Source organism: Perca fluviatilis, chromosome 10 (genome assembly GCF_010015445.1).
Source record: "Perca fluviatilis chromosome 10, GENO_Pfluv_1.0, whole genome shotgun sequence".
NCBI lineage: Eukaryota > Metazoa > Chordata > Actinopteri > Perciformes > Percidae > Perca > Perca fluviatilis.
In genome coordinates this window covers 32,455,054-32,471,362 of record NC_053121.1, presented here as the reverse complement: position 1 = coordinate 32,471,362, position 16,309 = coordinate 32,455,054, and the positions used below count along the sequence as shown (strand labels likewise).

The 16,309-nt window shown below is 43.9% G+C and overlaps 1 protein-coding gene across 1 annotated transcript in view; it reads right to left on the bottom strand.

Moving 5' to 3' along the window:
- The window catches only part of LOC120566761 (protocadherin Fat 4), a 106,290-nt gene extending 99,066 nt beyond the window's left edge, over nt 1-7,224 (bottom strand). Inside the window, exon 1 of the mRNA XM_039813386.1 lies at nt 1,607-7,224. Within this exon, the coding sequence (XP_039669320.1) occupies nt 1,607-6,709 (5,103 nt within the window). The 5' untranslated portion in view covers nt 6,710-7,224. The remainder of the gene's footprint in view (nt 1-1,606) is intronic.
- Between the last annotated feature and the right edge of the window lie 9,085 nt (nt 7,225-16,309).

The window sequence follows — 16,309 nt, the reverse complement described above, 5'->3', positions numbered from 1 at the left end:
GATCTCACGCTTCTCAAACTGGAGAGACGGACTACTCAGCCAGGTGGTATGGTAAAGTCATTTTTCCAAGGGGTGAGAAAGTTCAAGCTTAGCATGAAACCAATCTAGAGTTTAAGGTTTGGGAATGGAGCACTAAAGCACTATATTCTCTCATTAGGCCGACAGTAGAGTGTGCAGGAAAGCAGATTGCCATCTTCGCTGCAGGCAAAGTGAGAGAACATTTGATATTCCCATTTGGCCGGAGAAAACCTTTAAGTTAACTTAAACACGATTTTGCCAAGTAATCCTTGATTTCAATAACGTGCGAGTTTGTCTCCAAATAACTGATTGCTGTATTAGATTTCACTCTCAATATTTGCAGTGGTTGAAAAGGCATTAATAACAACTGTCAAAGACATCCCGCTAATCTTAAACTCTTCAATCATCTCACATCAGGCATTTTTTGAAATGCGGTAACACAAAACCTACTTATAGAGGAGAAAAAGCTTACACCTTTTTGTTTTTGCTCTGACAAAGTCAAATGGATATGCATTGTGTGTGTGTGTCATCAAGCCTGTAATAACATGGCATTTCAAGTCCTGGTTTAAATTTCCAAAACATATATAGCCACATTTGTTTTTCATTTGACTAGCGGGGAGGCCTTAGCCACCCAAAACTGGGTTTAGGGTTCCCGCATTACACTTAAAGAGAATTTAACTCCCTATTTCTTTAGGGAAAGCCTGAAAAAGGTGCATCACATAATGCAAACTCAGTGGACAGCTTAAGTTTCGCTCTCTCTGCCCTCAGCGTCTTTTCACAGAGTCTTAAGAGGTCACCCAATTTTAATGGTCACTTATTGCCTGTGGAGCAGTTCCCGGTGGTATAAAAAGGTACACCAAGACCACCCCAGTGCCATAACAGCCGCAGGCTCAAGGGCTCAAAGTAATACTGGCTCTGATGATGCATACCTGCACTGAAAGACCTTATGAATGACTCTCCTTTACATTTCTACTTGAGACACTGGGGAAACCAGCATGGGCCTTGAACTTGAAACAGCAGCCCTGAATGATTTATGTCTACAATGGGGAAATTAAAAAGTTTTTTGATTTGTGCAGTTCATATCCGCTGATAAGAATATTTCAGTCCATGAGAGCAGGAGAGGAGCTTGTGCAGAAGACATGCAGCGTTCATTTCCCTTTCCAAGACTGCTCAAATATTAGAGGAGACACATTCAAGATGAATTGTTATGGCCAGTATGATTTTGGAAACGGGAACAATAAAGTTATCGTGCCAAAGAACGAGGCCTTTTTACTTATGTCCAAGAAAATTATGATTTAATATAATGCAGAGCCATGCGTAAAAAAGGAATTTAATTAATGAGCACACAAATGCAATAGGTGGCTCTGTTTTATGTGCGACTTGGATAGTCCCACTCCCCATTTTTTTTTCCAGTTCAAAACTTGATCTCATTACACTTATTCCATCCAAATGTCTAAAACAAATGCCAGTGGCTGAGTGCATGCTCTCTCCCTGCCAAAAAGATCAAATAGACCAATATAGCAATATAAGGCATATAAGGTGGCTTTCCAGTACCTGTAGAGAATAGAAATGTCAGCAGTGTACTAACCTCAGCACGCTGTGTTCTGGGCTGGCTGGCGTCTGTCTCGATGGCGTACACATCCACCAGGTAGAGGTCAGAGCCTTGTTCTCGGTCCAGCTCTGCAGCCGTCTGTATCACTCCAGTGTAGCGGCCGATGGTGAAAAGGCGTCCCACTGCTTTTCCACCACTGCGAACTGCCACGATGAAATACTCCACTTTGGTCGCTGAGCCCCGCGGGCTTGAGGCATCCAGGGAGATGACGTTGGTGCCTGGCGGCTGGCCCTCTTTGAGGATAGTGATGTATTTCGGCTGGGAGAAAACAGGCCCATCCATCCCTTGGAGGATAATAGTCAGCTCAGTTCTGGAGGTCTTGCGGCTGGTGCCGTGGTCCGTGGCTGACACCGTGAGGGTGTACATGAGTCGGGACTGTACCAGCTGGGAGGCCAGACGAATATCTCCACTGTACCTGTCCATGATGAAAGTGTCAGAGTCCCCTTCTACAAGCTCGTACTCCACTTCTCCATTTGCCCCCTCATCGGGGTCAAAGGCCAACACTGTTGTCAGGATGGAGCCGATGACAATGTTGGGCTCAGCCACAAGGGCATTCTGGGACACAAAAGTGGGAACATTATCATTCAGGTCTGTTACCCATATTGTGACATTTTTCAGGGCAAAGCGGCGGAATTCAACTGGAACTGCCTGGTCAGTGGCTTTGATAGTCAGCTCGAACAGATTTGAAAACTCCCTGTCAATTTCCTTGTTGGTGTATATGAGCCCGGTGCTTGAGTCAATGCTGAAGTGGCCTCCCCGGGGAATCTGTTGAACAATGGAGTACTCCAGCTCCCCATTTATGTCTGCATCTGTGTCATGAGCTGTGATTGTCATGACTGAAGCTGAGAGAGGGAGATTTTCGGGAATGGATTTGAAAATATCACCAGGCGTAAATATCGGAGGATTGTCATTAAAATCCCTGACATGAATGACCACAGGAATGGACGAAGAGCGGGGTGGTTTGCCGTTGTCCTTTGCGGTGATGTTGAGTTTGTAAAATGACTGAGTTTCAAAGTCCATCTTTTTAACCAAAAATATGCTGCCGGTGTTGGGGCTGATGCTGAACGTGCCGTGGTTGTTTGTGGCTGTGATGCTGTACGTTATGTCTGCGTTCTGACCAGAATCTGCATCAGTGGCAGTCACTGAGGCCACCAGCTCCCCTACCCTCATGTTCTCCAGGACGTCCACAGACAGTGAGGATTTAGGGAAGGAGGGGGAGTTGTCATTCTCATCCAGGATGCTGATACTAAGCATACAGGAGGAGGACAGGGGCACAGTTCCAGCATCAACAGCTATGATTTTCAATGAATAGGAGGATGTAGATTCATAGTCCAGCTTTCCTACTAAAGTAACCTGTCCAGATCCGCTATCAATAGTGAACTGTCCTTCCTCGTTACCCTCAGAGATGTGATAATGGACCAGTCCATTTTTGTTCTCATCCACATCGGAGGCGGAGACCCGCAGCAGTTGTGTCATGTTTTGAGCTGACTCTGAGATGGAGGCCTGGTAAATGTCTTTGGTGAATTTAGGCAGGTTGTCGTTGATGTCTTGAATGTAAACCTGCACTTTGGCCTGGTCCCTGAGGGGCTTGGGGAGACCCTGGTCCGACGAGACGACCACAAAGTTGAACACGGCGGCGCCTCTTTGTCTCATGAGCGACTCGCGATCAAACTGCAGCGTGCTGGTCAACTCCCCTGTGATGGCGTTTAACTCAAAGTTGGAGTGTGGAGTCTCAAATGTATATCTGACCTCACTGTTTGGACCGAAGTCCTTATCCTCAGCAAAAACGTGCCCAACTAGCGACCCCCTCTTCTGCTCTTCCTCAAAATGAAACACATAATTGGTGCTGTTAAAGAGGGGACGGTTATCGTTTACGTCATCTAGAATCACACTGACATTGACAGTGGCACTTAGCGGCTCCACAGCACGGTCTTTGGCTATAACCACTAAGTTATATCGGTCCTGTATCTCCCGGTCCAGCTCTGCTTTGATGTACAACTGCCCGTCTGGAAAAATGCCAAACACATCACCTGTGTTGCCACCAGCGATGTCATACATAATCTCCCCATTAAGACCAGAGTCTTTGTCGGTGGCCTCCACTTTGAAAAAGCGACTGTTGACTGGCTCAGACTCCAGGATGATGACCTCATACGAAAGCTGGTCAAACACTGGCGAGTTGTCATTGACGTCATAAACGCTGACGATGAGGATGAGGCTGGAGGTGTGCTGGGGGACCCCCATGTCTGATGCGACGACCTCGACGTCGTAAGAGCTTGTGGTGACCTCCAGCGGCCCGGTCAGCGTGATGAGGCCGTGCTTTTCGTGAATATGAAACAGGCCTTTGGGGTTTTGTTTGAGGCTGTAAACCACCATGCCATTTGTGCCTTCATCAGGATCTGAAGCTTTGGCTTGGAATATGACATGGCCCGTGCTCCAGTTTTCCACTGCACTCACATGCTCCACAGCGTGAAAAAAATTAGGGGCATTATCATTTAAGTCCTTGACAGTGATATTAACAAAGGCCTCTCCCGTGATCTCCCCAGCTCTGGCTACAACTTTCAGCTGATAGAAACCCTGCTCCTCTCTGTCTATCTGGCTCGATGCTGTGATCTGACCTGCACTGTTCACAGCAAAAAGCCCCCTCTGGTCTCCTGAGGTGATTAAATATGAAATGTTTGTGTTCAAATCTACAGTGGTGGCTGACACAGTCCCTATAACTGTTCCAATGCCCACATTTTCAAACATGACAAAACTGTACACTTTCTGGCTAAAGACTGGTGGGTTATCCTGTGTGTCTATGACAGTTACAGTCACTATGGCCTGGGTGTGTGAGCGCAGGCCGCTACCATCTGCTGCCGTCACCTGCAGCTGGTAAGCAGTTTTCTCTTCTCTATCCAGGGGCACGATCGTGGTTACTTTCCCTGTGTTGCTATTAATGAGGAATTTGGAAGCATCTCCAGCTGTAATTATATATTTGAGTGTGCCATTTCGCCCCAAGTCGGGGTCTGTGGCTGAAACGGTGGTTACATAAGCACCCGAGGGCTCGTTCTCTTTCACATTGGCGAAATACTGCACAGGGTAGAAAACTGGCCTATTGTCATTGATATCCCTCAGAGTGATGTTGACTTTTCCTACAGAGTGCAAAGGAGGGCTGCCTGCATCTGCTGCCTGGATGTGGAGTAAGTATGAGGCCTGATCCTCCCTGTCTAGCTCCACGGCTGTGCTTAATCGCCCTGACACGGCATCCAGGCGAAACAGCTCCTGGACACTGTCTGGAGTCTCTGCATCAAATGAGAACCTGATAGTTCCATTGGCCCCGACGTCGTCATCTGAGGCAGACAGCACCACCAGCTCAGTGCCGGCAGGAGCATGCTCCACCAGGGAAACGTGGTATGTGCTCTGTGTAAATGTGGGCACTTGGTCATTCACATCAGTGATGTTGACTATCAATTTAGTGTAAGAAATCTTGGGCTGCAGCCCCTGGTCTTTGGCACTAATGTTAAGCACTATTTCAGATGCTATTTCCCTATCCAGCAAAGCGGCGCTTGTAACCAGACCACTGTTTTCACTGATGGAGAACCAGCCCAAAGCGTTTCCAGACACCAGGGAGTAGCGCAGGTTGGCATTCTGCCCAGAGTCCCCATCTGTTGCAGAAACCCCTTTAATGTAGCTGCCTTTTGGTATGTCTTCACTGATATCTACTCTGTACAGAGTTTCCTGGAATATGGGTGGGTGATCATTGATATCATTCACAAAAATAACCAGACTGGCAAAGGAGGACCTAGCCATAGGCTTGCCATTGTCTGACACAGACACAGTCAGGTTGTAAGAGGAAATTCTCTCTCTGTCCAACACACTGGCCACTTTGATCAGACTCAAATTAGGCACAGGAGACGTGTGCACTTCAAAGTGTCTCTGCTCGTTGCCTCCTAAGATTGAAACAGATATGTTACCATTAGCTGTGGGGGAGTCTGAATCTGAAACGGTGAGTAAAGCCACAACTGTGCCAATCTGTGCATTTTCATCGACAGACGCGAATTTAGAAGTTGTGGGGAAATACCTAAACTTCACCACTGGGTCGTTGTCATTCACATCTAAAAGTTTGATTGTGGCTTCTGTTCTGCCTGACAGAGAGGGCACCCCGTTGTCTACTGCATGAATAGTCAGGGAGTACTCTTTCTTACTCTCATAATCCAAACCCTCTTTTATAATAATAGTACCTGCTTTGGGGTCAATTTGGAAAGGTGTTCCTTCATCTAAGAAGTACCTGATTTCAGCATTGGCTCCCTCATCCTGATCTGACGCTGTAATCTGCAGAACACTAGAACCTACTGCTGCATCCTCAAAAACACTGGTTTGATATTGATCTTGGTCAAAAACAGGGGGGTTGTCATTTATGTCTTGGATAGTGACGTTTACTTGCAAGTAGCCAAACTTTTTCGGCTCTCCTTTGTCCTCCACTTCGACCAGGAGCTGGTAGAAGGGAGTAACTTCCCTGTCCAAGCCTCCGGTTGAAACGAGGTGCAAGAATGCCCCCTCTCCACTAGGATTGACTGTAATATCCAAGCGGAATTTTCTCTGCTCGTTGCCTTTCACTATTCTGTACGTGGTGTGATCAACTCCGTTACTTCCAATGTCCGAGTCTGTAGCAGTGTCCAGAATCACTTGCCTGCCGCTGCTGGCATCCTCCTTAAAAGACACGACAATCGACGTGTCTGGAAACACCGGGGAGTTATCGTTAAGATCCAAAACTACTATCCTGACCTCAGTTGGGTAGGTGGGTTGGCTGGATAGCACCACGACGTTGATGACATCGCTTTGCAAAACCTCTCTGTCAATCACCGTGGAGGTGGAAATGACTCCGGTGGTGCCGTTAATTGCAAAAAGTTTGTGGTTCTCGCTGAAGCGGTACGTGAAGCTGGGCTTGGTCTCTATCGTGCCCACGTAGGTGCCGATGGGCTGCTCTTCCAGGACCTGGAACTCTTGACGGACTTGGCTGGATGCTGAGTACCGGGACAGGGTCCATAACATGAGTAAAATCAAATGAAACCGGCCTGAGCCCCTACCTGTGAGCGCCATGGTCAGTTAGCCAGTCCACCTTTCTCAGACAGAGTCCATGCCTATGATGCATTAACTTCACTGAGGTCGCTCGAGTCACTTAAAGCATTGTATTCCAGCAAATGTGCAGAGAAAAATCAATGGGGGGGGGGGGGACCCCAGCAGCAACTCTTTCCACAGTTATTCAGTGTCCCAAAAGTACTCCAGAAGTGTTTTATTTATTTATTTTTATATCCTGCGCAGCGCTGCGTTCAAATGCAATCACAATCCTCTTGAATGGAGAGAATGATTCCTGAAGATCAACTCCGCAAAAAAAAGTGAAAAAAATAAAAGCATTTCAAAACGGAATCTGACAATCCCTTGAGAAAGACCAACACAAAAACAAAAGTCCCTGGCTCCTTGGAGATGTGTAGGGGGCGGGGGGGGAAGTGTATCCAAAGTTAGAGCGCAAGTGAGCGGTGTTGAAGTGCGAGCAGGCGGCTGAGCCTACGCACCGTCCCGTGGAATAACGGTGCAGGCGCTTCAGTCATATTGTGCTCAGGAGTCCCAGTAAGTTAGGACAAAGCTGGAGTTCGACAAAACTCCCTCCCATCACTGATCCCATTGGATAGCGGCGCTCCTGCCCGCCCTCCCCCCCCCCCCCCCCACCATTGTGCAGCGCAGCCCGTTGTCTCCGCTTGGGGAAGAGGATGTCAATCAAATAAGACAGGTAACGATGTCCCGAGCGCTCTGAACTACTTCACTAACCGATTAATGTGCGTTAAAACGGTCCTAATGAGCCCAGAATATGAAAGTGATCAGAAAAACATACAGATCCAATGTTAGAATTCATGCTTAGAATAAATATTTTAAAACAGTAGGGGTAAGACTGCGCTTATGAAAAGTTGCTTTAAAATCACATTCGAGGACCACAAAGTTTTGTTTGGCACGTTATTAGGAGTAGGCTTTAATAACGATACCCTTAAAATACCATACAAATATGAGTATGTCTAGATGAACATTATTTGTGCTATAATTCTCTGTGGAAACAACCTCACTTTGTTGGCTGATTCAAATAATGTCCATTGTAGATTGTTATTTTGGAGCCTCAATTCTGGTAGAATATATATTTCTCAATTATAATTAGGTGTCCAATTAAGCTTAGCTGAGCTTCAGAAGTCATAATAGCCAGTGAGATGTTTGCATATAATGGAAGTTGCAGGAAGCTTCATATGCGTGGGTAAGTAGCTCCATCTAGTGGCCAAATGATGGTACCTCCCACCCAAATACATTTCAGTAAAGCTTTCTAAAGAGCAGGAAACATATAAGTTTGGTGCTGTGTGTAAAGGTAAATGTACTTTTTATTGTCAGATACATGTAGCAAAATCAGCACTGATTGGAGAACCTAGAACATGTTTTTGATGGTGGGGATACAAGAGCACCGGAGGAAACCCACGCAAACATGGGGAGAACATGCAAACTCCACATAGAAAGTCCCCGGAGCGACCTGGATTTGAACCCCACACCTTCTTGCTTTGGGGACACAGTGCTAACCACTGGGCCACCATGCTGTGCAGTAGCTGTAGTAGTAGTTTTTTTTGTCTTTAGGCACTTTTCAGCTGTATATGTAAACTGTGTACCGATTAAGAGTATGATCATTTTAGTTGAAGTTCTCTTTTTTTAATGTAAAATTATATTTATGCAAATGTATTAGTTCTTCCTGCTGAAAGGTGTGATGAACCATGTCACCAACCCATCATAATTTTGCAACACACACACACACACACACAAATCTTGTTTGGTACGTACAACACAGATTATCACTGCAAATTATAAAATGGGAGGCGAGTATCATTGTTTTTTTCTGCACAGGCATCATATTCTCAACTTGGTGAACATTGCAGGGTGACATGCAATGACAGCCGTTTTCGTTTAAATGTACTTTTCCACGAAAACCAGTGATTAAATGTTCAAAAAACTTCAAAATATAAAAGCTAATTCATCCAACTTTTTTTTGGCACAACCTTAAGTATACAATTTAAAATATGACACAGTTATACGCATGCAACATTCAGGGTTGGGATGATACAAATACAAAATTATATATTGTCAAATACAGTATTTGGACAAATTAAGGGTTGCAAAATTTAACTTAGCCTACTTTATTTTCATTTTGTATTACTGTAACTGGAAAGTTGGACATTCTGGTGACAGCTCGTTGCACCTTCCCCCTCACCGTCCATTCTAAATACAATGCATACATGTTCTTAGCTATTTGAACTTTACTGAGCTGTCTGAAGTGACACTAAAAAAGTCACTTTTTAAAATGTATCTAGTCATGCTATCCATTATGTAAATATTTTAGTAAAGTAAAAAAACAAACATTTTAGTTTTATCCATTTCTGCTGGAAGAACAGTGCACTTTCACATTGGTGAATTACATTATTATTTATATTTTATTATTTTACACATTAAAAATATTGCCATGTGTTCAAATCACTGTTTAACTTTCATAAAGAAAAAAAAGAAAGCCATCAGGATGTAGAAATAAAGCAGATAACAACCCTGCTGTAGTACTATCTTTAATTACTTTCCCACAAAAGACTAAATACACAGGTCTGAATTAAGCACTTGCATGTGAGCATTGATTGTACTATACGTTCATTGATTACAATGTGGGAAAAGACATAATCATGTGGAATTGCATCGATCATTTCTAGAAACATATTTATTGATAAATGTCTTGTGGGATAAGGTTTGGTCCAGGTCAAATGAGTTCATTGAAAAGTCTAACTGCAGTAGGAAGAACAGTTTGAATGTCTACGGAGATGATCTGGGAAGTGAACTGCTGTCCTGTGAAATAGTATTAGGGAGCATAATTACAACCCTCCTGGTTTTGAGAGACATAAATGTTTATTCAGGTTTGGTATTTGACAATTTGTGGCTTCCGTAATCAGGCTGTTGGCTGCCTGGATGTTAAGTAGGACATGAGTCAACTCATGTAATTGAATTACAGAGTAGGCTGGACTGCTTGGTAGCTGCTCAGTCTGACACAGATTCAATGTTTGGTAGCAGACAGAGCATCAAAGTAGATTACTTCCCCGCAGGAGACGTTTCGCTAACCTGATTACACCGGCTAAGCCAGGAGCTCTCAGGATGCTTTTGATATAAATATCAAGTTGTTGTCATGTTTGAGTAAATTCCCTTTTGCTGACTGATGTTTCCACTTGCTGTGATTGATCCAAGCACTCATTTGACACGGAAGAGATGTTGATCTGATGGCCTGCATCGCCATTGAAAACACATGCAAATACAGTAGCAAAATGAAAGTTAAGACAACTTGTGAAGCTGTCTGTATATTAGCTGTAACTCAGATTGTTTGGATTGGCATTGATGTTAGCCTGTTCTTTTTGCTATGCATCAAACACCTGTCAAGAAGCATTCATAAAAGCCCTATTTCTCTCTCATTTTCCTTTGTGTCATCATTCTCATCTGTTGCCACTTTGTGACATATATTTTATATCTTTTATAGAACCGTAAGCTTTCTTCCCTGTTTGAGCACAGACTTAAAGATAAATTGGTGAAATCAGTTTGTCAGTGAAACAGTGGGTCAGTCTGTCATTCATTAACATTTTGGTCCAGAGCACAACATCTGGACAACTACTGGCCAGATTGCTATTAAGCCTGGTATTAATTATATATATAGTTCTCAGAGGACAATTCTTAATAAATTTGGTGACACTTGTGACCATTCGTCTGATGCCATAGTCAGTTCAAAATCTCAAAGGCAGAGTTAGTGCAGTTCAATTACTTATTTCCTAGTTTATATCGACCATGTTTCATTTACGGGATGGTTCCCGTGCCACCGGAGGTTCCGCCGGATGTCCCTCATTTCCCGCTGGATGTTTCTCACCTTCCGCCTTCTTTGTGTTGGCATTCCATACTCCGGTCGATTCGGGAAACATCCTCCGAGCTAGAACCGACAATCAAATTCTATCTCTTATCTATCTATCTTTTTTTTTGAGTAAAATTCTTATCACACACTTGACAGCCTTTTTAATTCCGGAGCTGGCCTCTCTACGTGCACATGTTCCACCAAAACAAGTTCCTTCCTGAGGCTATTTTGCAGAGGCACCGTTGCTGCGTCTGGTGTTTAGCGCCGCCCAAGACAATTGTGATTGGTTTAATGTCAATGCCAATAAACCAGAGCATGTTTTCCCCTCCTATCCATGAATGTTGTTTGGACTAGCCAGACCTTCCTCCGCAGCGCTGTGGAGATAGGTCTGGCAATGTGAGACTAGTTAGTTCCTAATAGGTAAGGTGCAAAGGCTTACAGAACTATGAGGCAGGCAAGGGTTAAAACCAGAGAGGCAGTCCAAAACAGGAAGGCAAAGTCCAAACAATCAGGCAGAAGGTCAAACTGGCAGAAAAAGACAGCAGGCTGGAAAGCTAGGCGGAACACTAGACAATCTGGCAGAGGCACAATGCATCTGGGCTGGTAGTGAGTGGCTGATGAGGGAATGAGGTGCAGAGATGGGTGTTGGAGCTCGGATGAGGGTAATTAGGTGTTGCAGGGCAGATGGGAGTGGATCTGGAATCAAAGGAGAAAGGTCTGAAGGCATCTGGTGGACAGATACCACCGAAGGGGCCAGGGAAAGCGGAAATGGCTGAAGAGAGGGACGGAGAGGCCGAATGAGCAGGAATACGTACAATGGAGGCGGACATTGTGACAACCTGTTGTGGCGGTATAACAAAATAGAATGGAAAGATTATAGCGAGGTCTACTCAGCAGATTCATGCCCCTCCGAGGATGTACAGTACCATTTCTCTTCTGCGCTCTCTGTGAGCTTTCCCTTTATGCCACCTTCTGGCTGACATGGGCGCCCGGATAGCTCAGTTGGTGGAGCGGGCACCCATATGTAGAGGTTTGCTCCTCGATGCAGCAGGCCCGGGTTCGGCTCCGACCTGCGGCCCTTTGCTGCATGTCATTCCCCCTCTCTCTCCCCTTTCATGTCTTCTGCTGTCCTATCAGAATAGAGGCTGAAAATGCCCCAAAAATGTAGCCTGACAAGCTAGACCCACATCCAGATGTTGGGTCTGGGAACTCACCATTGACAGGGCTCAATCCGAGGGGCGGAATAAACGGTTGTCTTTCATATTCCCGCTGCACGTAATAGGATAGCACTACAACTAGGACAGGTCTACTTGTTGTCCCCAAAGTCAGAACTAAACAGGGGGAAGCAGCGTTCAGTTTGTATGCTCCACATATTTGGAACAAACTCTCAGAAACCTGTAGGTCCGCTCCAATTCTCAGTTCTTTTAAATCTAAGCTAAAGACCTATCTTTTTGATGTTGCTTTTCTTTAAATAATCTATTTTATTAACTTGAATTTCTTATACTGCACTGTAACTTTTATTCTTATATTGCACTATCAATTTTATTATTGTCTTTTAATGTTTTAAATTTGTTTATTAATTTTTTTAAATTGTTTTTAATTGTTTTCTTACTGCTCTTTAATGTTTTATGTAAAGCACTTTGAATTGCCCTGTTGCTGAAATGTGCTATACAAATAAAGCTGCCTTGCCTTGCCTACAACCAGGCAGAGCAACGAAGGAGGAAGCGGAGCTAGTTGATAGATTAAACTTTTGCCGGATACGGTCGGCAAAACTCCGAACACATCTTCCTTTTTTTCAATGATTTATGTGCCGTTCTTTGTTATTTTCTCAAAGAAAAGCTTAACTTCAAGTCTTCCAGAAGACCGCTGTTCCCAGCAGCAGCCATAAGCCCCGCCCACCGACTCTATACACGATGTGATTGGCCTGACCAGAATTTGGTTTTTCCAGCTCGCAAGCCAATGGAGAGTGCCTAGACCCCCCTGGCTGCGAAATAATTTTGCTGCCACTAGGGTGCGTCTAGATTTCTAGGCTAAAAAAAATTAGCTTTCAAAAAAAAAAAATTCTGGCTGACATGTCAACTATGCACACAGAATGCCCTATCTCCTGTCTAATTGCCAAAGTCTTTCTCTGTTGCTAACCACAATAAATGTTGTTCTGCACATCCAATTGATCTCACCTTTTTTAAATAAAGTAGCTCATTATTATAAGTGCATTTACAGCACACGTATTTTTTTATTATGAGTGTATATCATGAAATTTAAGGAAACCAAAGAGACAGATCTGAGATTGATGAGTCAACCTCTTTTTAGACTAAATGTTACTGCTGTTAAGGACACAGTTTGTATCTCACCTCTACATTCTTTTGGCACATACCATGCTTCCATACACATAAGGAGCAATTTTGGGGGTTCAAGAACAACTACCAATTCTACTATAAATGGGGCATGGTTAGCTCACCTGGTTGAGCGTGCGACCCATTTACAGAGGCTTAGTTCTTGCCGCAGCAGCCGCAGGTTCTGTTCCGACCTGCGGCCCTTTGCTGCATGTCATCCCCCTCTCTCTCCCAATTTCCTGACTTAATCTGTCCTATAAATAAAGGCAATAAAAGCCAAAAGAAATCCTTCAAAAGACCTTGTCAACCACCTGAACTACAGCTGTGCACTTTTTCATGTCACTTCCACAAAGATTTGGTACAGGCAACTTTCTCTGCTGCAACCCATTTTGTGATTCGGGCTAATCCATTGGTTGGATATTTACATACAAATAATGGTGCTTTCAGTTTAGAGTCGGTGCTTGTAAATCAATCATGCACCAACTGAGTAGTTTTGTTGTGAGTTATTTCAGTCTGGGAAATTACTTTTCTGAGGCTGTGCAGAAAGCTGCATTAAAAACAAGTTCATGAAGATGTTACAATAAAAGTGAAATGAAATTATCTTTGGCTCAGATGATAACCGAATGTGGACCAGGCAGACAGATGTCAGATAGAAATTTGAAATCCCCTCAATAAGATTAGTTCAGACCATCAAAGGCTGTTTCCTCCACTCTAAAAAAGCTCAGCGAAAGTATACAGTGCCTCCTCTCATAACATCTATCAGCATATTGTAAAGTCAAAGCTTGGCCATAAAGATCAAATGCAGGAGCCAATGAGAAGATGAAGGGCTGCAGTAATCCAAAGCAGCCATTCATGCATCATGCTCTGTCTTCTGTGAAGTGCACGGAAATGGGATCTGACCTGAATGAACTGATGCAAAGGACAATCAGGTTTAAACTTGAGTTAAATTAAATACGAGGACAGATTGTGAGATGCTAATCGTCTTTTCATTTTGTGACACGCAGCTTTCAGGGTCAGTCCTGTCTCATCCCTCAAGGGCGTTGAGACACAATGTTGAAGAGGAGGGTAAATTGGTACTGTATTTTTTTTATTATTATTTTTTACAAGCAAGTCTGTGGTTTCAGTCTCAGGCAACGGTAGTTTAGTTGAATAGAGCTACAAAAAGGTTATTGTATGCCTTGGGGAAGTGAGAGCCAGCAAAACAACACAGCCTTCTTTTCTAATAACAAGTGTGTGAACGGCCAAGCATTAATGCTGACAGCGGATTGCATGTCTGTATTTGTTTTAACATGCTTCTGGGTTTTAAATTGTCGTCCTAGTTTTCTGCAGCAGTTTTCCAAGCGAGCCCTTGTTGCCGAGTCTAATGTGAGGTCCTGCTGTTTCCTAGCATGCTCGCCTTCTCCCAGTTTCCATCTCCCTCATCTGCTCACGCTGAGAAAATCTCAGCGCAAGGAAATAAATATCAATCAATAAACTTACTCTTGGGTACATTGCATGGCCGTTGTATGAGATATCGTTTGCACCAGCATATGCCAAACAAACCAAACATTCATTCATTCATTTTGGGGAGGAGGGCCAAATATTGCAGCCATGTTGAAATGTAGAATTACAGAATACAAATCTTTTTGACGAAAAGACAGGAGGTATTTCAGTATTTTCTCACTGGAGTGAGTCAGAAGGGAAAAGGCCGCGATGATGACATGAGATGGAATGGTTAACCCATCCTGGCACTTTAGAGCCACAGCTAATTCACTGATGAAGCTGCCAACACAGTATGATCTAACATCTGACAGTTGAGGCAGATGACACACTGTGGCCAAAGGTCTGTGAACAGCCCTGTCTGTTGCATGTCTGGTTTTCCTAGTTTAGCGTGGTTCAACTTGACTGAACCCTGACAACCCCATCCAACACCTTACGGATGAACTGAAATGCAGACTATGAGCCAGGACTTACTGCCCAACATCTGCATCAGCAGCTCACTCAATACCTGTTTTTGACCAAATAGTTCCAGGATCTATTCCAGCAACCAGAGAAACTACTGTAAGCTAGGAACAAAAAATTCTGCCACCACTCCTTTTCTCTTGTTTGCACAAATTTCTCACCTCCGTGATCTTTTACAGTGCAGATAAATATGTTCTTATCTGACGTGCCAGATGGTTGGTAACACAGAACCTCCTGAGAAGCCGTCATTGTAAACTGTTTTGGGAAAGGGAAGGCACTTTCAAAAAAATACCTGGCAGGTAAATGGATAAACCATCTGTCTATCATGTTTGCCATTGTTGTTTTGAATGAACAGTCACGGCCGTCACACACACCTAAACCCTGCCTGTAGCTGAGTTTCTCCTCACAAGACGCTAACTGGTTCGGTCCGCTGCTGCTCGGACACTAACGCATTACTTGAAGCCTAGTCTATATCCACGACTTTCCACTTCCAGGATTGGTCCATTGCCAGATGTCGGATGCCGGATGTCGCTCTTTACGGCCGGATGTCCGTTACCTTCCACTTTCTTTGTGTTGGAATTCTGAGGACTATGGTTAACTGCTCCTCAGATCTCTGCAGGGTAAATCCAGACAGCTAGCTAGACTATCTGTCCAATCTGAGTTTTCTGTTGCACGGCTAAAACAACCTTCGATCTTATACTTATAATTGTTTTTAATTGTTTTCTTACTGCTCTTTAATGTTTTATGTAAAGCACTTTGAATTGCCCTGTTGCTGAAATGTGCTATACAAATAAAGCTGCCTTGCCTTGCCTTATACATGTTCCACCTAAAAACGTTCCTTCCCAAGGCTATTTTGCAGCGCCACTGGGGCTCTGTCCGGCACTTAGCACTGCCCGAGACGATTGTGATTGGTTTAAAGAAATGCCAATAAACCAGAGCACGTTTTTCTCCCATCCCGGAATGCTGTGTGAACTAGCCAGACCCTCCTCCACAGTGCTGTGCAGTAGGGTCTGGAAATGTGAGACTACTTCAAGCATGACAAGATGGATGTTTGTGTGATTTGTGATCCCGCGATTCTTGTGTGATCTCGTAATAGCGCGAGAATCCAACTGCCGTACAAGGTAAGTAATGTTTGGGGCTCCACATTCTTTCAGGATGTCCACACACTTTTGTCCATATACTGCAAAGGAACAGTGATAAGGACAGAAGCTTATCATAAAACAACCAATAAAGTCACAAAACAACGATGGATAAGATTCAGCGACTTGTATGTTAATCCTCTCTTCTGTTTACTAATTTAATTGTCTACATCTGACACTATTAATAAGAAAAAGGTAAACAGAGTAGAAAGCTGAATGTTGGGGCTGATTCACTCTACATCAGCCACTTATTCCTTTGATTCACAAAGCCAGAATGCCTTGAAGATCCCCGTTTTAAGACATATAAAAACATTATTTGAATAATATTTTTTGT